Here is a 27,537-nt window from a genome sequence, read left to right as displayed (position 1 = left end):
GTCATGTCGTTGACGCTTACGCTGAGCGGAAAGAGCACCGTCCTCACGGCGAATTACTTCCCCGCCATAGATTTGAGTGACGGAGATTACGAGCTCGGTTTGGCGATTTTTGAGACTTATCACGATACCGAACGTGAACGAATCGAACAACAAATTTTATTTCACCAAAGACGACGCGGAAATTACAATTCCCGAAGGTTCGTACGAAGTGCGAGATATAAATGAATTTCTGAAACGCGCGATTTTACGAAAACGTCCGCACTTGAAACCGTTGATGTAGTGCGTGGTGACAATAACAATAACACTGATGATGATGACGATGATGATGATGATGATGATGATGATGATGATGATAATGATGAGGGTGGAGAATACCCGATTACGCTTTGCGCAAACTACAACACGATGAAATGTGAGATTAGATGTGCGTACAGAATAAACTTTGACAAGTCCAACAGCATTGGATCGCTGCTGGGATTCTCGTCGAAGCGTATACTGCAGCCGTGAAGGTAGCACGAATCGGACGTGTCGATCAACATAATGAATGTAAACGTTATCCGCGTAGAGTGTAACGTGACCGCAGGTGCATACAGCAACGGCAAAAGCGCGCACACGATACATGAATTTTCGCCGAGCGTGGCGCCAGGGTATAAGATATCGGAGAGGCCGACGCAAATCATTTACCTGCCGATCATCGCACGGAGCATTACAGATCTAACGATACGCATCGTCGATCAGAACGATTGCTCGATTTTCGAGGAGAAGAGATCACCGTTAGATTGCACGTACGACGGCGACAGTAATAACGTGAGCGTGAGATGCTCGTGCTGAACGGAACGGAGCGTACACAGAGAGATAACGCATCCTTTACAAGGTCGGTGACGCCACAGCTCGACAACACTCGCTCATCCAGCTGCATCAGGAAGAAAAAGAAGAAACTCAGCGCGACAAACGTTACATTTTTAAAGTCTTTGGGATTCGCGGTGCGCAACATTTGAGATGACCGATATCTTAAACATGAAAGACGAGCCGATCTTCGACGATCGCATCGTCAAGATTGAGACTCACACGTACAGCCCGTTTGCCAACACCACGTTTGGATACAGCGACGAAATAAGAATACCCATACAGCAACAAGATCTGTACACACTGCCGTACGAAAGCTTTCTATATGTCGAGGGAAAACTGACGAAGAACAAAGTGGTCCAGGGTGCTCATGTGGCATTGGGAAATAATTGCGTCGCGTTCATTTTCGATGAGATTCGATATGAACTCAATGGTGTGGAGATTGACCGTAATAGAAATGTGGGTATAACTAGCACGCTCAAAAACTATGTAACAGTGTCATCCGACAGAAGCGTGATTCTACGGAATGCCGGCTGGGATGCGCAGACTATTGCAGCCGGATATTTTAATTTCTGTGTACCGCTCTACGTACTGCTGGGATTTTGCGAAGATTACAAACGCGTGGTGATCAACGCTCGTCACGAGTTGATTTTAATACGAGCGCGCAACGACAACAATTGTCTGACGGGAGATCCGGCGATAGAGCCAACGCTCGAATTATTCAAAGTATAGTGGCGAATGCCGCACGTGTTATTGAGCGAGATAAATAAGCTGTCGATGCTGCGCGCTTTGGAGAGCGGACGATATCTGAGCATGGCTTTTCGCTCGTGGGATCTGTACGAATTTCCACTCTTGCAGAGCACAACCAAGCATTCGTGGGCCATCAAGACGGCTACTCAACTCGAGAAGCCGCGCTACGTTATTTTCGCTATGCAAAAAAGGTCGAAAAAATGTCATGTCCGAGGATGTAAGTCGATTCGACGACTGCAAATTAACCAATGCGAAACTTTACCTGAATTCGGAATGTTATCCGTACGATGACTTGAATCTGGATTTTGACAAAAACAGATGTACGACTTGTACGCGCGTTTCTGCAAGGGCTACTACGGATACGAGTATCTCGAGCCGAGTCTCACCTTTACAATTTTTTTACGTAATGGCCCATTCGTGATCATCGATTGCTCTCGACAGAACGAATCAGTCAAGAGTGGCACCGTGGACGTGCGATTAGACTTTGAATGTAAAGAGGATGTATCCGCAAATACAACAGCCTATTGTCTCATCATACACGATCGCGTGGTTCAGTATAATCCATTGACCAATGTTGTGCGCAAAATCACCTAAGATGCATCTCTAACACGATATGAGATCTACGATACGTCGCAATCGACCGCAGTCTTCTCGACAACATGCTCGTGCCAACGTTCGTGGATCTGCAAGGATTCATCGTTACCAAGAAATTTATCGTGAAGGAAGTGGCGGTGCTGAAACAGGGGATCGTTCTCACACATTACATTTTTACGAGTTCCGTGCCATGGAAATTTTTGACAAGATCCGACAGGTCTTGCGCTTCCTGGTTGACTGCTTATCACCATGGATTGCGATGGGAGGACGGGATGGTCCCGTACAACGAGGCGAAACGTCTGATCACAGCAGCTGTATTTGAAGATGATGCTATCGTGTACGTTAAGGGACACGAAAAAACGTGGCTGTGGAACTTGCTTTTGGACGATGAGCGAGAACGCATGTGCATCGAGATCTTGGATGTAGTTTACGAAGACCTGGAATCTTTAACCAAGCTGGATGTTGCTAATACTATGCGATATGGACAACATGTTCAGAATTGCGCGTTACAAAATGTATTGAAAATATATAACTGGTGGTTGCAAAAGAATTTTTAAAATAAAAATACGTTAACGTATTTATTACGTATTTCTTTTTTCTCTTCCTTTGTAATACATGTACTCGTATGAATGAACGTATATGTATGAACATATATGTATGAACATATATGTATGAACGTATATGTATGAACACATATGTATGAACATATATGTATGAACGTATATGTATGAACACATATGTATAAACACATATGTATGTATGTATGTATGTATGTATATACGTATGTATGTATCCAAAAACGTCAACGCTTCTGTTAAACGTGTCGCGACATGTCCGATCTGACAGTACATCTGACAGTACATATAATGTACATAGGCAATATTAGATTTTTTTCATTCAATCGTAAGCTTCAGTTACGAGCGTTAAGACATGGATCGAATAAAAGAATATATAATCCAAAATCAATCGAGCGAAAGGGGTACTGTCCATTGTCGCCAAGTCCGCCAAGTCCACCGCCTTCGAAGGAAAAAGCGAGATATTGGGAATATCCTGGAGAAAAGGCGTCAAAGTCGCCAACGTGCTCATCACCAACGTCATCGATGCCATCGAAATATAAATCATAAAGTATAAGCATTGATAAACTCGCGAACAAAAAATAAAAAAAATAAAAATACGTAGAAAGTGTTGCGACAGGTTCGCAATTCTTAGAAAAAGAGGGGAGAGAGTTACCCCCCTCTTCGATTCTAGAAGTTTTATATATATCGCAATTTACGTGGGTGCAATTAGTCTTGCGATATTTGCTTGTACAAACGGTTGAAAAAAAAAATGTACTTCGCTGAAGACAGCAACACATCGTACGAAACGAAGAAGAAGAACTGCAATAACATGTAAGTTTTAACATTCTATACACAAAAGAAACGTTTTTAATATTATGTATATACACAGCATGGAGCATCGCAAGATGTGTTTATTGGGCAGACATTACGATCTGACGACTACGGGCTACAAATTTTTGGAAATTGGAATCAACGTTGATCCACCGAGTTACGTGGAGATCGCCCTGGGAGATCATCGCGGACATGAACTGTTGCTGTCTCTCGAAACGTGGAAGGGTCTCTACGAGCAGCGATGGAATGTTTACAAGATGCTGCGAAACAAATACAAGGACAATTTTATAAGTGTTGGACCGCTAACTGTCAGCGTTTGCATGCTGAACGATGCTACGCTCGTACGTCTCAATTCTTCGTCCGTACGCATGATGATGATGACCGAAACGACGCTACGACGTATGTTTGAGTTTGACGAATGTATCGATGTAACGTTCGAACGATTAATCCGACTCGTCGATACGGTTGATGTCAAGTATACGCGATTCTCCAATATCGCGTCCAAAAACGCTATACGCGATAGTGATATCTTTAACAAACATCAGCTCGTCGATTGCGAGCTATTAGCTTTAGTTTTTAATACAAAAAAGAAATGATATAATAATATGTGAATAAAAAATTTTTTTTGTTCATATCATTATATATGTACTTTCTTTACTTTCCATCCGTCTATCCATCCATCCATCCATTCATCCTATATCTCGACGCGCTATACCGATAACTTTTCGTGACGGCACTTATGATCTAAAGTGTTTTATATACAACTGCCCCCCCTATAGATCCTAGGCAGGCTCGCTTCTCAACGGCGAAGATCGATTCTCAACGTCAGTCTTTGTCCTGCTTTGTCCGCGCGCAAGACGTGTTAAGACGTGAGTGATATTTTTTTTTCCCCAACGTGCAACAATATTCTACCATTTAGCGTTAATGATAGAATATCGTTGCACATTTTCTGTGATTAAGTGAAGTGATAATTTTTTTATTGTGCAGCTATAAGCATGCAAAAGGAACAAAAAGTTGAGGAGGACTGCCTCCTCCTCCTCCTCCTCCTTCTCCTCTTTCTTAGAGGAGATTCAGAATAATATCATAGTTAATCTCACTCAATTGCATGTAGATCAATTATTCAACCATCTCATCGACAATCTCGATGAGACTGTGGAGGAAGAGGAATAAGAATTCAGCGGAAGATGAGGAGGAGGAGGAGGACGGAGAGGGAGAGGGTGTGGAGAAAGTAAGAATATTTTTTTATTATATAGTTTCTTTTCTTTCTTTTTTTTCTTTAATATTTCTTGTTCGCGTTATAATACTGCCACGCATTTAGGGAATGGACTCCGCAGTGGCTGTCTGAAACGCATTTTTTGAGATAGACGCGAGGTCTGCGGTGATGGCACGGGTGCCTGCGGCGGGGATGTGAGGTGGCGGCGGTGGCGGCAGCGTCTGCGGCGATGGGGTGTTGGGTGGCGGCGGTCCCAATAATACGTGACACCACAATGGCGATACGTATCATCATATCAGTAAACACTGATAGCGCTGGGACTCATCATATCAGTAAACACCGATAGCGCCGAGACTTCCCGCGCCTCCCCTCCCTTCCCCGCGCCTATCAGTACTCCCCGCGCCTACTCCCCCGCGCCTATGAGTATCCCCCGCGCCCCGCGTCCCCCTCAGAGGACCTGGGTTAGAACCGCCACTGTATTAACTACTCATGTACATCGAGACCTTGGATGCAGTTTACGAAGACATGGAATCTTTATCTAATCTAGATATTACCATTACTATACGATGCAAACAACATGTTAAGTATTACGCGTTACAAAATGTATTGAAAATACAATATCTAACTAGTGGTTGCAAAAAAATGTTTTAAATAAAAATATATTATGTTTATATTATGTACGGTTTTATTATGTATTTATTTTCCCTTCCTTTATAATACATATTATATATTGTTTGAGATCGGTAATTCGAAAGAAAAGCAAGAATTTTTTCAGTCGACTGACAGTAATTGTCATTGAACGCACGCATAAAGTGAGCTCGTGATTTCATCTCGAGCATGATCTAAATCCTCGATAAAAATCAGCGATTTGGCGTTCTTTGTTCTTTTTAAAAACAAGTCGTTACACGCAAACAAGTTGTCGTTACCGGCAACGGACAATCGAAAGTTCTAGAACGATTCAATTCGCGCACGCGAGCGCCGCGCTCCGACGAATACGTCACGCGCTGTCACCAATTCCACGTACGGATTTTCTGTCGCGCATGACTGTTACGTTGAACGTTGTGAGAAAAGAATCCAAAGCGCCAATCAATTTTGTACACCTAATGCCACGTAATAATTACGATTGTGGCAAAATTTTATTGGATTTTTTCCCAAGAAGAAAGCCCAGGCCGAAAGCAATAAATGCTTCGATCTCGCCGTCCTCGTTCTTAGAGTCCTTAGTTCTTAGAGTCTAAAAGTTCTTAGAGTTCTTAGAGTCATAATCTCGCTTCGTAAAATCGCCGTGCTAATCGCTTAGTGAAATCGCGATAAAACGAATCTTTCGAGAAGTGCCGAGAAAATCGCCGAGATTTTCCATTACTGCAATTCCAAAATATCATTTGTTAAAGGTGACCGCATTCAATATTCTGTTAATCTATTATAATATTTAATTAATTATATTTTTTGACTTTGTAACTGAGCATATTAAAGAAAATTCTTTTGTTAAATTACAAAGAAACGGAGTTCTCTTTACTGTCGTGCATCATATCAACCTTGTGCCGTTTTCTCACTCGAATCTTTCCGCGCGGTGCGCTCTCGCACATATATGAACGTATGTATGAACGTACATATGTATAAACGTACGTATTTACGTATAAATATAAACTCGTGACAAAGAATATATGTAAAAAGACGCAATAAAACATGTCGCAACACGTTCGAAATTCTTGGAAAGATGGGGAGGGCCTGTCTCCCTTCTTTGATTCCAGAAGTATTACCATATACGTCACAATTTACAATCAGTCTTGAGATATTCACTTGTACGAAAGGTTGAAAATGTACTTCGTTAAAGAGAGCAGCGATCATACGATGTGAAGAAGGAATGTAACATATAAATTTCAACATTCTATACAAAAAAGAAAATGTTTCTCAACATTATGTACATATACAGCATGGAGGGTCGCGTGATACGCTTACTGAGCAGATGTTACGACCTGACGAATACGAGCTACAAATTTTTGGAAATTAGAATCAACGTTGGTCCATCGAGTGGAGATCATCCCGAGAAATCATCACGGACACGAACTGTCGCTGCCTCTCGAAACGTGAAAGGGCTGCCCCTACGAGCAGCTATGGAATACTTATAAGATTCAAGATAAATACAAAGACAATAAGTGTTAGACCGCTAACAGCCAGAGTTTGCACATTAAATGGTGCTACGCTCGTACGTCTCGATTCTTCGTCCGTACACATCGAAACGATGCTATGCCGTATGTTTGACTTTGACAGGTGTATTTATATAACATTCGAGCGATTAGCCCGACTCGTCGATACGGTCGATGTCAAAGTATACGCGATTTTCCAATATCGCGTTTGAGAACTATGTGATAGCAATATCTTCAATATACATCAGCTCGTCGATTGTGAGCTATTAATTTTAATTTTTAGAACGTACAAAAAATCAGTGTAATAAGACGTGAATAAAAAAATGTTCGTTCGCATCACTACATATGTACTTTCTTTTATTTCCCATTCGTCTTATCCTTTGCCTTGACGCGCTAGTATAAAACCGTAATAAAAATGACTTTTACTTTATTGATTCACTTCTTCCGTTCTTTCTTCGATATCACGTTACGCACTCTGGCATCGTCGCGCTCTATCTTTTTCTAACATGTGAGCCCTTGTTGCCTATGCATTTTTTGTGGCATCTTGAGTCCTATAGTTCTATATTCTGCAAACACTTATGATCTTAAATGTTTTACATGCCGCACAATGTAAATGTATCCTGAATAATATCGCTATGGCAAATGATGCTTGTCAGCGTCAGTTTTTATCAAATCTCATCTGCGCGAATATAGTGAACATAGTGAAGAGTTTGTACCGTGAGTGATTTTTATAAATATAAAAGGGTATTCTACCATTTATCATTACTGGTAGAATATTTTTGCATATTTATGGATTTAAGTGAAAGTAGAAGAGACTGTGATGACTATTAGAAATTTTTTAGAAAAAAATTTTTGTCGACTTTTCCACAGGATATTTATAACTTAAGGACAATTTATAACTTAACTATGAACCTAGAACATTAACTATGAATAATTTAAGAGATTTAATAGAGATCCGTTATGAGTATCCTGTCGAAAGATTAACTAGTTTTTTTCTTTTTCATTTGTATCAAATTTTTTTTAGCGAATTTGTGTTTTTAACATTTTTTTACTTTTATTTTTTCAAGTATCTCATAGTGAAAACGACTCAATGGTCAAGCTGTAATTGCAAGATGAGTTGGGGATACAGATCATTCCCTCGATAAGTTCATTATAAATAGATTATTTTTCTAATTCACATTTTTAATACATTTTTTAAAATTCCCTTTGTAATCCATTTTTCCGGGAGACACGTCGTAGCAACTAAAAATTAAAGGTTTTGAATATGAATATATATAAACCAAATAATTTGTGATACCATGTAGCAATTTAGAAAGGAATGGATGGATATGTGGGAGAAATCCGATTTCAATTTGGTGGAACTATTTGGTCTCCGGCTATATGAGCCAAATCCGGAGCCTGAAGATTAGAATTGTAAGTATTATAAATTTTTTTTAGATTATATGTGAATTTCTCTTCTTATATATATATATATATATATATATATATTTCATGCTAATATAATGCTTTTTGTTTTACAGAAACGATAGTGCTTGAACACATATTTAAAAAAAATTTTTTTTAATTAAAATAAATTTTTAATTTTTTAAATTTAAGTATTCAATCTACTTAAATAAAAGTTTGATAAAATATTTTTGCGTGTGAGAAGAAGATACAACGGGAGCTATAACGCCGGGAAAGATTAACACATAAGGGGAAGAGAGATAGTAAGTATATGCGGTAAGTGTATGTGAGGTCGCATGATGGCGCGGCAGTGGGGCGACGACGGCGACGGCGGCGGTGGTCGACGGCGGCTGGTGATGGCGGTAAAAAAAAAATACGGAACGCATAACGGAATATCATCACGCGTATCATGTTTATATAATCCATCGACCGGAGTTCTATGTTCACATAAATATAGAGAGAGAGAGAGAGAAGAGAGAGAGGGGCCTGATTATCACTGTTTATATAAACAGTGATACCGGAGATCGGGGACCTTGCGCCTACTAATATCCTCGCGCCCCGCTCTCCCAGAGGACCTGAGTTAGAACTCGCCTAATATACCTACTGCTGCCGCCGCCGCAGACCGTCGCCGCCCCGCGTCCTCTCCAAAATGCGTCGCAGGTCGCAGTCGCCAATACAAGATATTTTAAAGAAAAATATATAATAATTATTTTTACCTTCTCCTTCTCCTCCCTTCTCTTTCCTCCCTCCCTCCCCCTCCTCCCTCCTCTTCCCCCTCCTCCTCCTATTATCTTTAGTGTTCCTCCTTCTCTTTCGCCTTCTCCTGTCCGATCGTCAGAGCGTCAAGAAGGTAGACACTTAAGTTCAATTCATTTATCATATCGAATAGTCTTGATATACGAGTAGCTTCCTCAGAGTCATTCAGGAGAAGAGGAGGATCCTCCAGCGGAGACGCTCTCCTCTTCAGCCTCCTCTTCCTCCTCTTTCTCTTCAGCCTCCTCTATCTCTACCACATCATCGGCTATCTCGAGATGAAATAATGCAATTTCACCAACATGCAATCGTATAATGTTCACCACAATAATCCCATCATTCTGCCGAATAATGAACCCGAGGAGAAAGCAGCTTCCTCAATTTCCTCCTCATCATTCATTTCACCTTTTTGTTGTTTATCGAAGGGTTTTTTATCACCCATTGTTTTATAGATAATAAAACTGCACTGTAAAAATCACTTTCATTTAATCACGTATATATATTTAAAAATATTCCACCATTAAGGCTAAATGGCAGAATACTTTTATACATTTATAAAAAAATCACTCGCGTAAGAAAAAAAATGACACGAATCTCACGCAGACGAGACTTGACAAAGACTGACGTTGAGAAGCATGTTTCGCTGCGGCGAAGCTGCTCGGAATATTAGTTACAGGCGGATGTTGTATATTAAACATTTTAGATTATAAGTATTAGCAAACTATAGAACTCTAGACATGTTAAGAGAAGCGCGCGCATTGGCTGTTGTTTATATAAACGGAGTGCGAAGCATAAAATATGATAGATAGGAAGTAAAGACAGTACATATATAGTGATGTGAATGAAAATATGTTTATTCACATTTTATTATATCATTATTTTTCATATATATTAAGAACTAAAGCTAACAACTCATAATCTACGAGCTGATGCTTTTGTATATGTCGCTATTGCGTACAACGTTTTCAGACGTGATATTGGGGAATCGCATATACTTGACATCGACTGTATCTACTAGTCTAGCTAATTCAAACGTTACATTAATACATCCATTAAATTCAAACATACATCGTAGCGTTGTTTCAGTCATGCGTACGGAAGAAGAATCGAGATGTATCAGCGTAGCATCGTTCAATATGAATATAAACTTTGGCGGTTAGCGGCCCAACGCTTATAAAATTGTCTTTGTTTCGAAGCATCTTGCAGATATTCCATCGCTACTCGTAGAGACCCTTCCACTTTTCAAGAGACAGCGACAGTTCCTGTCCGCGATGATCTCTCTCAGGGTGATCTCCACGTAACTCGGTGGACCAACGTTGATTCCAATTTCCAAAAATTTGTAACCCGTAACCATCATGTCGTAACATCTGTTAAGTAAACGCACCGCGCAATGCACTATGTGTACATACATATTGTTTGAAAACATGATTCTTTATTTTTTGATGTATAGAATGTTGAAATTTACGTGTTACTACAGTCCTTCTTCGTTTCGTATGATGCATTGCTCTCTTTGACAAAGTACATTTTTCAATAAAAAGCGTTCGTAAAAGCGAGTATTGCAACATTGATTGCATCTACGTAAATTGTGACGTATATGGTAATACTTCTAGAATCAAAGAGGGGGTAATCCCTCCCCCTCTCCCTCTTTCTAAGAATTGAGAACGTATCGCGACGTTTATTATATCTTTCTATATATTTCCTTTGTTTGCGAATGTATCAAATGTTATACTTTATGACTTATATTTCGATGGCATTGATGACATTGATGATGATGAACACGTTGATGACTTTGATGTTTTTTTATCAGGACATTCTCAATAACTAGTTTTTTCCTCAATGGTAGGGGACTTAAAGGACTTGATGGCAAGGGACGGTACCTCTCTTGCTCGATCGATTTTCGGTGTATGTATTCTTTTACTCGTCTATGATATAACTACCTTATATACTACCTATATATACTACATATACACTGTCAGATCGGTGGCATGTCGCGATGCGTATAAGAGAAGCATCAATTCGAACATATACATACATACATATATACATACATGTATACATACGCATATACATACATACGTACATACGCATATACATATATACTGTACATACGTTCATACATGCTCACATACATATACAGGGTGCGTCACCAAAATCCAGACATATTTCAATTGAAATTTTTCGCTATATTGTATCTCCGCCAGAGGTTGTTATTGGCGTCCGAGAAAGCCTAATGCTTCTAGTAAACAGTCATTCTCAAAATGGCCGCGATGTTGAAGTGCGGATATAATCGAAGAGCCGCGATCATCGAAAGCCTTTGTGCTGGGCGCTCAGCAACGGAAATAATTCGGTTCTTTGGATACCCAAGATCAACCGTTTATGACGTTGTGGCAAAATATACGGCTTTAGAACAGTCCAACGAAAGTTCCAGTATGCCAGCGAGGAAGAGTGACTCGAAAGAATGCACGCGAGGACTCCCACAGTCGTTGAAATGCTCAAGCGCTGATTTCGGATGACTCAGGGCAATCATTGCGAAAATTAGCATCGATTGTTGATGTAAGCGAGCCAACAATGAATCGGATTTTCGAGAAGGACCTTCGATACAATTCGTACACATTAAAGATACAACAGATGCTCTCTGAGGCTGCCAGGACAAGCTCGCCTCGGTTCCATTCTGGTCTCCCAACAGCTTAGATTTAAATCCCTTAGACTACTACGTATGGAGCGTAGTTGAAAGGGTCACAAACAAGTTTCGGCATCCCAATATGACGTCATTAAAGATCGCTATTGAGGCAGCATTTATCGGCATGGACAGCGCTACATTACAGCGTGCCTGCGAACGCTTCAGACCGAGAATAGAGATCGTCATTCAAGTTAATAGGAGATATATCGAATAATTGTGCTCTATAGGGATCTCTTAAGTGTCATGTAAAAGGATTTTTTGTAATATTTAATTTTTCATTAAAAAAATTTTGTTTAAAGAAATTGTTCGATTTATCCGGATTTTAGTGACGCACCCTGTATGTATTACAAAAGAAGGGAAAAAGAACTACGTAATAAATACGTTAACATATTTTTATTTAAAGAATTCTTTTGCAACCACCAGTTATATATTTTCAATACATTTTGTAACACGCAGTTCTTAACATGTTGTGCGCATCACATAGTATTGTAACAGTTAGATTAGATAAAGTCTTCCATGTCTTCAAATTGCATTCAAAGTCTCGATGAACATGCGTTCATCGTCCAGAAGCAAGTTTCACAGCCACGTTCGCTTCTCGCGTTTCTTGACGTATGCGATAGCATTATTTTCAAATATAGCCGTCGCGATCAGGCGTTTTGCCTCGCTGTATAGGATCCTCCCATCTTTCCATCGCAATCCATAATAAGCAATCAACCAGGAGGCGCAAAACCGTGGGCCGTACCACTCAAAAGCAAGGGTGGAAGCGAAACGGCTAACGCGTATTTGTTCAACACATCGATGACGGAGTATGTAATGGTGGCCTCTGTTGAAACCCGAGTACGGGCGCATCTCAACGACATCAGCCTGCCACAGATCGTCGTATCCCCGAACTATGACACGCCTTCGCGGAAAATTTCTTCTCGCAGGAGCGTGCAATTCCTCAACGAGTCGACGTCTCTCGGAGCTAATTTTCTCTCTCTTTTTCTCAGATTTTTTTTTCATGATTCAACGCGTAATACACTGAGTACGAGAAAATAATGTATTTTTTCTCGCTGATGTTACTCAACTGAATCGTTTCATGGTTATGCGATTTAATTTATAATAAGACCAGCTTCGCGAAGTTCCTCGATGATCGACAGCATCTCGTTGTTGTGAGCGTTGTTGCCTGCTCGGTGCGAAGCGTCGAGCAATCGTAGACGATCCACCAGCTCGTTGGGATCGTCCCAGTGCTCGTAATCGATCGCGTTGTCATTCAATGTCATTGCATGAGGTAATCCCTTTCCAGATTTCTTCTTCTTGGGTGTGATCGACATCAACGGCGCGATTACATGTTTGTACTTGTATCCCCTGTTGCTCAATAATCGACCCTGCGAATGGTACTTGTGTTTGTGCGCGTTGTCACCAACAGCATGCTCTTGTACTTGTGCATATTGTCTTCCGTGTAGAGGGTATCGTCGGGAATTCTCTTGAAAATTAACTCGTAAAGACCAGGTGTACCGGCATATCATACGCCATCGATAATTATGTTGTCCGCGTCATCCACGTCGAAACGTTTATTGCCAAACATCAGTCCATCTTTGTGTAGGTAAATGCCGTACACGTGATATATACCGCTCTCTTTATCTTGCATTCCCCTCAGGACAGCCTCGACGTATTTTTGCCCCAGTGGGCCCAAGCCAGTTCGTAACGCCTCTCGACCTTCCGACGTTTGCAGCTGATTTTGAACCTTCGTCGCTAGCGAGTCTTCTATCGTTTCGAAAATGTTCTCCAACGACTCTATCGTCGGTACGATTTTGGCACGCGGTGTGGAGGTTATCGGCTGTGCACGATCGTGCGATCGATTATTGGATTTATGCAGAGTCGTGGAACGCTCGAACGTCTCGTTCGCTTCTTCTCCCTCCTCCTCCTTCTCTTGTTCCTCTTTCTCCTTTCTCTCACGTTTAGAGGCAGACGTTGCATCTTCGTCGCGCGACTCTCTTTTTGTAGCGCGCACGCTGGGGCTGTCGATGAAAAGTCGCAGCGGTTAGATAAGAGGTTTAAAATGTCTGTCCAACGCGATGCCCTCCTCGATTCTACCGGTCTTCAGAGCGCGATGTTTCTTGCGGATCGACTCGCTCGTCTTCTCGATCTCCCTCGCGATTTTTTCACTCTCGCGCACATCTGCCATGTTCGTCTCTGGCTAAGTATCGGCACGACTGGTCACGTTACGGTATCGCGAATTCGTTAAATCCTTTTCTGTATCGTCCGTTTGTGAGTCCACTGTCTTTGTCTATCACTAGAAATCCATATTTTTGCTGCCAACAGTCGCGGCATAACGTGCAAAATTCATCGTACGACATGTCGGTATTCACATGATCGTTGTAAACGTGTTTCAAGTTGGTACCGTCCTGTTTGAACAGGATCAGCAGGTTCGCGTTGTCGCGTATCAAATGTTTAGATATCCTCGCGTACGTCTGACAGAGATAGAAGCAGTCGACGTTCGCGTGGCGATCCATCGAAAAGTATTCTCTCACCGCATCCTGCTTATCACATGCTACGTCATTAAAGATAAAAATAGAATTTGGACACGCCTCGCTCGGTGGAACGACGTCGTTGTTGTTGGAGAACGTAAAGTAGCCGATTTCGTCGATAGACGTAAACAAATTTTCGAGATATCGATACTTTGGCTGTTGCAACGATTTCGAGTAGACGTACACGTTTTCGAAACGCACGCCGTTCGGGCTCTCGAATAAGCTTATGAGAACGTTGGTTTTACCACAATTCGATGGGCCGCAAATGATCGCGCGTATAGTACTCGGCAGCATTTCGCCATGCTAGCACTTCTCCACGCTCCCTCCCATCATTCGCGATTTCGCGTCGCAGTTCGTGACGCGTATTGACAACGGTTGCGGCACGAATTTCATGCTCACACTAAGGCTACGCGCTCTCGAATGACTATTTAAAGGCGCGAATTTACGAGTCGCGCAGTAGCAAAATGTATCTCGCGCTGTGCCATCCTTTCGACATTCAGGACTTGAACACCGAGCAGCTGCAGTATATACGAAGGTATATGAAGGTATATGAAGGTCGTACTCTTACGCGTATACGGTGACTATATCGACTACGTGTGGGACAAGCTTCCGGAACACGTGAAGGCGGATTCGGAGATTCGAACGTATCGTCGCTGCGAGCACTACAATCAGCCGTGGCAAAGGACGCACATCGACGGTCCCGCACCTAAGATAAACAACTGTAACGAATGTCAGCATCGGGCAGCAGTCTGTTGAATCGAGCGATAAACGCGCTTCCTTTCGAGTTACATATTTCGGGCTACCAGTTTTGCGGCCCGGGCACTTGGTTTACGAAGCGATTAGCCAGAGGTGACGCAGGCATAAATTCGCTGGACGCGGCGTGCCGAGAACACGACATCACGTATTCTCGGAGCAACGATCTCACCGATAGACACGCGGCAGACAAAGTACTCGCCGAGGAGGCGCGGAAACGCGAGAGATTCGGCTCTGAGCGAGAGAGCCGCCGCTGCTGCCGTTTGGGCAGCGATGAAAGCCAAGAATAAGATCGGCATGAGCATGAAATCAAAAAAGAAGACGACAACGAGGAAAAAGACAACGAAAAAGCGGATACTTCCAACGGCAAAACAAGGTGGTGCATTACCTTTTCTACCAATGTTGGGCGCGCTCGGGTCCTTGATTGGTGGAGAGGCCAGCGTGGCGAAAGCGGTAAACAATAGCAAAGCCGCGCGACGTCAGCTCGAGGAGCTACAACGTCACGATCGCGCGATGGAACAGGGCCGCGATTTGTATCTCGCTCCATACAAATATGAACGCGAACTGTATCTCAGCCCCTATAAACGCGGACAGGGTGTAGCAGCGAAAAAAAAAAAATGCCAAAGAGACGATAAAAATGCAATTACCAATTCGGGTGCACCAACCTGGGTGCAATTGGACGTGCTCGCGAGACGTATGCGCGTACCGTACTTTAGAGGTGTCTTCATGCGTAACGCTTTACCGACGAGCGGAGTGCACCGAAACGAAAGCGATATCGTGAATCTGGACGATGCGACCGGGCCGGGTACTCACTGGGTAGCCAAGAGGAACAACCGCGTCGTATACTTTGACAGTTTCGATAATTATCGACCGCCCAAGGAATGCGATATTTCGAGAACGATGCTACGACGATAGAGTACAATCGTACGTCCTATTAGACGTACGATCAGAGCTTCTGCGGTCAAATGTGTCTGCGGTTTCTACAAACGGTAGACGCGCGTGAATTTAAAAAGCTCGATGAGGTGCTGTAAAATCTCAGTATTAGTCGAACGCTTTTTCCGTCACGTCGCTGAGCGGGAAGAGCACTGTCCTCGCGGCGAACTACTTTCCCTCCATAGATTTGAGTGACGGCGATTACGAGCTCGGTCTGGCGATTTTTGAGACTTATCACACGATACCGAATGTAAACGAATCGAACAATAAATTTTATTTTGGCAAAGACGACGCAGAAATTACAATTCCCGAGGGTTCATACGAAGTGCGAGACATAAATGAATTTTTGAAACGTAAGATTTTACGGAAACGTTCGCACTGCAACGCACTTGAAACCGTTGACGTAGTGCGTGGTGACAATAATAACAACAACAACAACAACAACGTCAACAACAACGACGTCAACAACAACAATGACACTGATGATGATGATGATAATGGTGAGGGTGGAGAATACCCGATTACGCTCCGCGCAAACTACAACACGATGAAATGCGAGATTAAATGTGCATACAGAATAAACTTTGGCAAGCCCAACAGCATTGGATCGCTGCTGGGATTCTCATCGAAGCGTACACTGCGATCGCGAAGATGGCACGAATCGAACATGTCGATCAACATAATGAACGTAAACGTTATCCGCGTAATGTGACCGCGGGCGCGTACAGCAACGGCAAAAGCGCGCACACGATATACGAATTTTCGTCGAGCGTGCCACCAGGATATAAGATATCGGAGATGTAGATCATTTACCTGCCGATCACGGTACGGAGCATTACGAATCTAACGATACGCGTCGTCGACTAGCACGGAAGATTGCTCGATTTTCGCGGAGAGGAGAGCACCGTCAGATTGCACGTGCGACAGCGACAGCGACCGTGAGATGCTCGTATTGAACGGAGCGGAGCGCACACAGAGAGATAACGCATTCTTTACAAGGCTGGTAACATCACCGCTCGATAACGCTCGCTCATCCAACTGCGTCAGCAAGAAGAAGCTCAGTGCGTTGAACGTTAAATTTTTACAATCTTTGGGATTCGTGGTGCGCAACTTTTAAGATGACTGATATTTTAAACATTAAAGACGAGCCGATCTTTGACGATCGCATCGTCAAGATTGAGACTCACACGTACAACCCGTTCGCTAATACAATTCGGGTACAGCGACGAAATAAGAATACCCATACAGCAACAAGATCTGTACACACTGCCGTACGAAAGCTTTCTATATGTCGAGGGAAAACTGACGAAGAACAAAGTGGTCCAGGGTGCTCATGTGGCATTGGGAAATAATTGCGTCGCGTTCATTTTGGTGTGGAGATGGTGTGGAGATTGACCGTAATAGAAATGTGGGTATAACTAGCACGCTCAAAAACTATGTAACAGTGTCATCCGACAGAAGCGTGATTCTACGGAATGCCGGCTGGGATGCGTAGACTACTGCAGCGAATATTTTAATTTCTGTGTATCGCTCTACGTACTGCTGGGATTTTGCGAAGATTACAAACGCGTGGTGATCAACGCTCGTCACGAGTTGATTTTAATACGAGCGCGCAACGACAACAATTGTCTGACGGAAGATCCGGCGATAGAGCCAACGCTCGAATTATTCAAAGTATAGTGGCGAATGCCGCACGTGTTATTGAGCGAGATAAATAAGCTGTCGATGCTGCGCGCTTTGGAGAGCGGGCGATATCTGAGCATGGCTTTTCGCTCGTGGGATTTGTACGAATTTCCGCTCTTGCAGAGTACCAAGCATTCGTGAGCCATCAAGATGGCTACTCAGCTCGAGAAGCCGCGCTATGTTATTTTCGCTATGCAAACAGGTCGAAAAACCGTCATGTCCGAGGATGTAAGTCGATTCGACGACTGCAAATTAACCAATGCGAAACTTTACCTGAATTCGGAATGTTATCCGTACGATGACTTGAATCTGGATTTTGACAAAAACAGATGTGCGATTCTGTACGAATTGTACGCGCGTTTCTGCAAGGGCTACTATGGATACGAGTATCTCGAGCCGAGTCTAACCTTTACAACTTTTTACGTAATGGTCCATTCGTGATCATTGATTGCTCTCGACAGAACGAATTAATCAAGAGTGGCACCGTGGACGTGCGATTAGACTTTGAATGTAAAGAAGATGCAAATACCTGCAAATACAACAGTCTATTGTCTCGTCATCCACGATCGCGTGGTTCAGTATAATCCATTGACCAACGTTGTGCGCAAAATCACTTAAGTACACCTCTAACACGGTAAGATCTACGATACGTCGCAATCGATCGCAATCGACTGCAGTCTTCTCGACAACATGCTCGTGCCAACGTTCGTGGATCTGCAAGGATTCATCGTTAACAAGAAATTTATCGTGAAGGAAGTGGCGGTGCTGAAATAGGGAACCGTTCTCACGCATTACATTTTTACGAGTGTCATCCCGTGCCATGGAAATTTTTGACAAGATCCGACAGGTTTTGCGCCTCCTGGTTGATTGCTTATCACCATGGATTGCAATGGAAGGACGGGACGATCCCGTACAACGAGGCAAAACGTCTAATTACAATGGCTGTATTTGAAGATGATGTTGTCGTGTATGTCAAGGGACGCAAGAAACGAACGTGGCTGCGGAACTTACTTCTGGACGATGAGCGAGAACCCATGTACATTAAGACCTTGGATGCAGTTTACGAAGATATGGAATCTTTATCTAATCTAGATGTTACTAATATTATATGTGGACAACATGTTAAGAATTGCGCGTTACAAAATGTATTGAAAATATATAACTGGTGGCTGCAAAAGAATTTTTTAAATAAAAATAAGTTAACGTATTTATTATGTATTTCTTTTCCCTTCCTTTGTAATGTATAACGTATGTATAATCGTACATATGTACGTATAAACATATGTATAAACGTATGTATAAACATATGTATAAACGTATGTACGTATGTATAAACGTATGTACGTATGTATAAACGTATGTGTAAACGTATGTTTAAATTCGTGACAAAGAAAATACGTAGAAAGACTCTGTAAAACGTGTCGCAACATGTTCGAAATTCTTGGAAAGAGGGGGGGAGGACCTGTCTTCTCTCATCAATTCCAGAAGTATTACGTCACAATTTACGCGGATGCAATCAGTCTTGCGATACCTGCTTGTACGAACGATTGAAAAAATGTACTTCGCTAAAGAGAGCAGTGCATCGTACGATGTGAAGAAGGAATATAACAAATAAGTTTCAACGTTCTATATACAAAAGAAACGTTTTTTAACATTATGTATGTACACAATAGTACGCATCGTGCGGTGCGTTTACTGAGCAGACGTTACGATCTGACGAATACGGGCTACAAATTTTTGGAAATTGGAATCAACGTTGGCCCACCGAGTTACGTGGAGATCGCCCTTGGAGATCATCGCGGACACGAACTATCGCTATCTCTCGAAACGTGGAAGAGCCTCTATGAGCAGCGAGGAAATATTTACAAGCTATTTCGAAACGAATACAAGGATAATTTTATAAGCGTTAGACCGTCAGTGTTTGCATGCTGAACGATGCTACGCTCATACGTCTCGATTCTTCATCCGTACGCATTACGATGACCGAAATGACGCTACGCCGTATGTTTGACTTTAACGGGTGTATCGATGTAACGTTCGAACGATTAGCTCGACTCGTAGATACGATAGATACCAACTATACGCGATTCTCCAATATCGCATCTGAGAACATTATACGTGATAGCGACATCTTCAGTAGACATCAGCTCGTCGATTGCGAACTATTAGCTTTAGTTTTTAATAAGTACGAAAACCGGTGTAATAAGATGTGAATAAACATTTTTGTTCGCATTATTTCGTGTGTATTGTCTTTTACTTCCCATCCTTTGCCTCGACGCGCCAGGAAAAACCATATTAAAAAAACTGTATCGTACAAAAGAAACTCGTACTCTATTGATTCTTCCATCCTTTCTTCACTCGTAGCACGTTACGCGCGCTCTATCTTTCTCTAACATGCAATCCTTTATTACCGATACATTTTTAAAGAAAAACATGGTCAAATTTTGACGACAAAAAAAAAGAGCCTTATTGTATAGGAGCCCAGACCTTTCTTCCTCTTTCCCCGCGTTAGGTATCTCCCGCGCCTACGAGTATTTCCTCGCACCCCGCGTTCCCTTCTAGCCCCTGGGTTAGAACCCGCCTTGCTTTACTACTAACATTCGACGCGCTGAGTTTCTTCCTGATGTAGTTGGAAGAGTTGGAGTGTTATCAAGGTATGATGTCACCGGCCTTGTAAAGAATGCGTTATCTCTCTGCGTGCGCTCTGTTCCGTTCAACACAAGCATCTCACGCTCATATTATCACTGTCGTAATATCATTGTCGTAATGTACGTGCAATCTAATGATGATCTCTTCTCCTCGAAAATCAAGCAATTGTCCGTTCTGGTCGAAGACGCCTATTAGATCCGTAATGCCCCGTGCGATGATCGGTAGGTACATGATCTGGCCATTCCGATATTCCGGTGGCACACTCGACGAAAATTCATGTATTGTGTGCACGCTTTTGCCGTTGCTGTACGCGTCCGTGGTCACACTCTATGAAGATAACGTTTACGTTTATTATGTTGATCGACACGTCTAATTTTCGACACGTCGTACTATTTTCGCGGTCACAGTAAGCTTCGTCGTGAATCCCAGCAGCGATCCAATATTGCATAGAAATTTCCTAAAATCTTCCTAAATACATCTTAGATTTTGATTAGAATACTCAAATAAGTAAATCGCATCGCGATACCAATTAGCAAATTTATTTTTATCCCAAATTTGAGTTTTCTGTTTAGAATTGAAACAGAAATAATAGAAAAATTTGCATTTCCTTTTTTTCATGAAAATTGTGTCATTCTCTTATGGAAATAGAATGGGTAATCCACATTTGTCCCAAGTAGGTAAATCGCACTGCGATACGAATTAGAAAATCTATTTTTATCTCAAATTTGGAATTTCAGTTTAAAATCGGAATAAATCAGTGCAGAAATTTACATGATTCTTTTTGTATTATTAGTTAAAATCGTGGTTTTATACATGAAATCGAATGGAAAATCACACCTTTGTATCTATTAAATATGGAATTCGTTGCATTGCAATAGAATAAAAAATAAAAATTTTATTCATATATAAATATTGATTAATAATGCATATAATTTTTTTTTATATTGCTGTATAGAGTCATTAGAGTTATTAAGGGTAATTGTGACAGAGATAATTGTAGGGGTAAATGTGATATACAATAATATTTGAATAAAAAATAAATTTTGAGATTATTTTTATCAAATACATTGAAGGTAAATAACAATTATACTTTTAACATATTTGATAAAAATAACTCCAAAATTTGTTTTTCATTCAAATGTCATATTTATCTTCACTGTTACAATTCCTAATAACCTTATCTTTTATTTTTTATTTCTTATTTTAAAGTTAAATAACATTGTGATCGCAATAATATTATTTAAATTATACTTTAATTGTATTAGCATTTATTATTTATATTTAGTAGAATTGTGTGCTATACATTGATTTGTTTAATTAAAAAAGTGTACGAAATAATATAAAATTAATTTAATAGACAGTATTATACAATTTATTTATATAATAATTAACACAGAACTAACAATTCAATAATAACTATTTTATTAATATAATAAAGAAAACACAAATGTTTTGGCTTACGTTCTTCTAAATTTAAACATAGTGAAACGCATTTTTGTTTAATTAAATTTACAAAATACGTTTTTAGAAGAAAATTCGAGTATTTGTTTAGATTTTCTACGCAGGGTCTGTTTAGATTTCCCATATAGAATCTAGTTTACAAAACATTACACTTCTGATCAGAATCTTCATAGATTTCCCAATCAGAATCCATAATTTTTTTGGGAAATCCGATTGGATTCTAATCTAATCCAAAAAAATATTCTAAAAATATTCTAAAAATATTCTGCGGAATTCTGTTGCACATATATATATATATATATATGTATTATATATATGTATATATGTATATATTCGCATAGGAGCTGAATGAAGTAAACTGAGCAGAAAAGTTCTCTATTTTGCAAGTTTCGCAACAGTTAACAAGATATTATTAGGTGTACAAATAAGTTTCCGCCGTTTTTAATCAAAAAATTAAGCATTTATTGTGAAAGAACGATACATAATGTTTTATTGAAAGTATTGTCCATCGCTAGCCACTACTTTTTGCGTTTGGCACGAATCTTAATTCAATATTGCTTTCAATACCGCGTCTTCGTACACTTTCGACCTTCCGCTACGTTTTTTGTCTTCGACGTCAAAATCCGTTCTTAAATTTTTGAAATCATTCACGACATTTCTCTTACTTAAGGCAGCCTCACCATATGCTTCTACAAGCAATCGATGAGCCTCAGCTGCAGATTTCTTCAAATTAAAGAAGTAAATCAAAAGTTCCCACAAATGATGCTTATTCGGGTCAAAACTCGGCATTTTCGCATAAAAAAAAATATATGATGCTGATAGTATTTCAAATCGCTAGTATTTATGTTGTTGATAGATGTCCAACCTTACGATATAATGTTTTACATCAGACAATTTTAATAGCTTGCTAGTGGCGCCGTCTTTTGTCAAACGGCGGAAACTTATTTGTACACCTAATAATTGCTAAAAATTGCCGAAAATTGTTATTCAGTAATTTTTTACTCAAATATTATCAACTTTATAGAAAAACTGCAAGAGACAAAAATTGTTTATTTTCTTTACTTAGAACTCTAAGAATTTTTTCAGAATTTTTTCAGAATTTTTTAATATCATATCACAGGGGCAGAATACACTAAACTGAGAAAAAAATTATTTCTATCATTTTACAATTGTCGCAATAGTTAACAAATTATTAACTTATGAAAATAGACAAATTCGCCGAGCTCGCCGCCAAATGCAAGCGCGCGACAGAATAATACTCGCCCCTGTATAGCGAGGCGCGTGTCCGCCATCGCTAGGCACGTTATTTATAAGCGGCAATTGCTGTCGTTAGACACTACGTGTCTGGCGACGCCAAATACGCGTCTCACTGTGCTGGGCAGTCCTATCCTGTCGCTCACTTGCATTTGATCTAAGCGAATTTGGCTATTTTCATAAGTTAATAATTCGTTAATCATTACAACAATTGTAAAATGATAAAGAACTTTTCTTCTTAATTTAGTCCATTCTGCTTATGTGCAAAAGACTTATCACTAATTTCCAAACATCTTGCGCACACACACACACACGCGCACACACTCACGCGCACACACACACGCGCGCACACACTCACGCGACACACACACACACACACACACACACACACACACACACACACACGTATATGACTATGTATAGTCAGAGTTGGGCATAATTAAATCATAAATGTACAATAATTAATTATGATTAGTAATTAAGTTAGTACGTAGTAATTATTTTAATGCAATTACAATGTAGTTACAATTACGCTGCAATTGCAATTAAAATGATTGCAATTGAAATAATTGTAATTAAAAATAATTGTAATTAAAGTATAAGTGTTGAATTGCAATTATATTTAATTTAGTTACAATTGTAATTGCATATGATTCACAATTATGTTAGGCAAAATTATAAATTTATATAAAGTTGTACGTAGATTACAATACAAGATAATATACAATTAAGAAGATACAAGATAAGATACAATTTAAATGTAATTGACACGCAATTCATATTTAATAATTTAATAAAAATAATCCGAAAGTTTATGCAATTGTATTTATAGTAATTACAATTACTCATAATTACAATTATTTACAGGATTGGCAAGTAACGCGTTACTTATAAGTTGTAACGCTGTTATTTTATCACGTTAGCTTGTTATAATAACGATTTGATAATGACACTGTGATTTTTTATGACAGCAATGGTAACATCAGAGTTAAAAAAGTCAAACGTTATTTGTAACAGATTGGAAAAGATTCGTCACTGGAAAATGTAACTCCTAATATGTAACACGTTAATTTTTACTCGTTACTTTTACTCATTACTCGTTACGCGTTATTTTTTTCGGTAAGTAACGTATAATAGTAACAAGTTACTTTTCAATGTGACTCTTCTAACTTAAGCACTTTTATTATATTATATAAAGCACACATACATTGTATAGTATACAATGTATTAGGTGTTGGAATTAATTCGTAGCGTTTTACAAGTGATGGGAAGTACTTTCATTAATGTATTTTTTAATGCTCATGTGAAATAAATAACATTCTTTCATTAAAAACGCTACGAATTAATTCCAACACCTAATAATTACTTATAATCATAATTATTCTCTCTTTCTTCCCCTTCCTTTGCTTCCGATGAACTCGCAGACAATTCGATGATATTATTATACTACGCCAAGCGTGGACATATGTTGATTTGTCGTCATCTATTTATCGTTCAACTTAATCTGCTCCTTGCGTTCACAGACAAAATAGTCTTTTGATCATTGCCTGAAGGTAATTATTTTTCGTAGGTTTTTAGATGTTGAATATGATTTCGTTTACCAAATTTGCTCCATCATATTACAATTAATTGAATACGGATTTCCTCCTTAGTATTATGACGTCATGAAAACGTTTGAAATCATCGCTTTTGTCTTCTTTGTCATTTCTCTCAAAATTGTGGTACGATATTCAAATTTGAACAACGAATTCATACTTAACACACAAAAAAATATAAAAAATAGCTAAAGTTGTTTGAAAATTCTTTTATCATAGATTGTTTTAATAAAATGGATATGTCATGTAAAGAGTCTTCTATATCAGAAGATATTAATTTATCTGGCACTTCAAGAATTTCTCAAACTGAGATATTTCTATCGAATAATTCAAGCAGTGTGGCTAATTCGAAAATGTCTATATTCGATGGAACTTATTTGAAGAAGTCCCCAACAAGTCAACAGACACAAACATAGTTGCGGTATGCAAAAAATGTTTACCAAACCATATTAAAAGTGGAAGGTTTCAAAAATTGATCTTCAAATTTTATTAACCACTTAAAAAGGAAATACAGTCATGATGTGTTAGAAGAATATCGTAATCATTTAAAATAAATAAAACATAAAAAAGCAATATTACTTCAACAATAACATCTGAACAATTCATTTCGTAAATCAATAACAAACTCATATACTCAAGATAATTTTGATAGCGATATGGTAAAATATTTTATACATTCGCTAATATCTTTGAGAGTCATAGAAAATTTGTACTTCAGAAAAATATTTGAAAATTTAAATATTGTAAGTTTGGGTTTAAAAATGATAAGTTGGCGGAGAATCAGATAGATATCAAATTATTACAAAGATCAATCAGTATTAATAAAACAAGAATAATATTAATTTAATAATATTAAATATAATATGTTTTTACAGCAGTATATCTGGTTGGAACGTAAGCGGAGTTTTTTGGGTTTGACAACTCACTGGATTGATCCTATCAATTTAATAAGAGTATCAAAGGCATACCGAAGATTTAAAGAAACACATAGTCACGATAAAAAAACTGAACTACTTTAGGAATACATTTAGAATATGAACTAAATTCTTCTAAAATTGTTGCAATCTTTACAGACAACGGAAGCAACTTCGTAAAGCTTTTAAAACATTCGGCGTCATACATCATAAATATATTAGTAAAGAAGATGACTTAAGGAGGTATACTCAATTAGGAATTGATCCCAAAAAAAGACGAATTATCGTGAATTTTTTTCAAAAAAGTATATACACATATTTATATGAAAGGTTTTATATTTGAAAGAATCTACTTTGATAAAATTTTTATATTTTATTATACAATATAAAAATATTAATAAATAAATAAGTTGTAATACACATGCTTTGGATGTTCCTAGTGTAAATACCGACCGAATATCGCTGCGGCATCGTCGAGGGCGCGATATGCCCGGATCGTATACGTGAAACTCGCGGGTAACAGCCGCTTCGCCGGAGAAACTTGTTCGAATTTCATCGAATTCCGTTTCTCTTGCTCATATTGTACCGGCGGGAATCGCTGAACGATTCTGGAACAATACGGAAACAACAATTAGTATAAAAGCCGTGATTTTTACCGTGCGCGCTCTCTTTTCTATCCCGTATCTACTTTTCTATAATCACTATTCAGTTCTGAATGTTTCGGCCGTGAGCATAGAAAAGTGATAGAGAATATTCTGCCACTATCGAGCGTTCTCGATCGCAATCCCGCATAGAATATTTTTTGGGATCAGATTAGAATCCAGTCGGATTTCCCAAAAAAATTATGGATTCTGGTTGGAAAATCTATGAAGATTCTGATCAGAAGTGTAATATATATTATATATACTATATATATAAGCCTCTCATTTGTTAGCGACTATTGATTATTTGTCACATTGATGAATTAATATGCAATCTTAACAAATCGATCGTTTTTTAAACAAATATCACACTTATTTTCCCTTGATTTGTTCATATATAATAACAAAATCATTTCTCTCAGTGCAGTCGGATTAAAAAATTATAGATTCTAGTTGGAAAATCTATGAAAATTCTGATCAGAACTGTAATGTTCTGTAAACTATATTCTAATGGGAAATCTAAACAAATCCTGAATGGGAAATTTAAATAGATCACGAATGGGAAATGTAAACAAATACTCGAATTTTCTTCTAATGTAAGAACATATCTTGCAAATTTAATTATACAAAAATGTGTTTCATTATGTTTAAATTTAGAAGAATGTAAGCCAAAACGAACATTTGTGTTTCCTTTATTACATTAATAAAATGGTTACAATTGAATTGTTAGTTCTGTGTTAATTATTACATAAATAAATTTTGTACAATATTGTCTATTAAATTAATTTTATATTATTTCGTACACTTTTTTAATCAAACAAATCAATGTATAGTGCACAATTCTACTAAATATAAATAATGCTAATATAGTACAATATGCAAATACAGTATAACACAATTCTACTAAATATAATGCTAATACAGTTACAATATAATTTAAATAATATTATTGCGATCGCAATATTATTTAACTCTAAAATAAAAAAATAAAAGGCAGAGTTATTAGAAGTAATTGTGACAGTAAGGATAAATGTGACATGCACTTGAATGAAGAACAAATTTTGGGGTTATTTTTATCAATCACATAAAAAGTATAATTATTGATTACCTTCAATATGTTCGACAAAAATAATCACAAAATTTATTTTTTATTCAAATATTATTGTTGTGTTCAAATATTAATGTTATTGTTGTGTATGTCACATTTACTCCTACAGTTACCCTGTCATAATTACTCTTAGTGACTTTACACATCTATATAAAAAAGAAAGTTACATACATCATTAATCAATATTTAAATATGTATAAAATTTTTATTTTTTATTCTATTGCA

General features: G+C 38.9%; 1 protein-coding gene and 2 pseudogenes across 1 annotated transcript; 2 read left to right on the top strand and 1 right to left on the bottom strand.

The window, feature by feature from the left end:
• Positions 1-999: 999 nt before the first annotated feature.
• On the top strand, positions 1,000-2,528 carry LOC147909608 (uncharacterized; annotated as a pseudogene).
• Positions 2,529-3,450: 922 nt separating this feature from the next.
• On the top strand, positions 3,451-4,174 carry LOC147909607 (uncharacterized). The gene has a single exon (XM_087406832.1). It carries the CDS (start codon positions 3,623-3,625, stop codon positions 4,172-4,174), a length of 552 nt encoding a protein of 183 aa, XP_087262958.1. The 5' UTR covers positions 3,451-3,622.
• An 8,728-nt stretch (positions 4,175-12,902) lies between these two features.
• LOC147909606 (uncharacterized) lies at positions 12,903-13,978 on the bottom strand (annotated as a pseudogene).
• Between the last annotated feature and the right edge of the window lie 13,559 nt (positions 13,979-27,537).

This window comes from Acromyrmex echinatior, chromosome 6 (assembly GCF_024713525.1).
Source record: "Acromyrmex echinatior isolate Ae372 chromosome 6, ASM2471352v2, whole genome shotgun sequence".
In the NCBI taxonomy this organism is placed as follows: Eukaryota; Metazoa; Arthropoda; class Insecta; order Hymenoptera; family Formicidae; genus Acromyrmex; species Acromyrmex echinatior.
The sequence above is the reverse complement of the archived record's forward strand: the minus strand, read 5'-3'. Positions and strand labels throughout refer to the sequence as shown.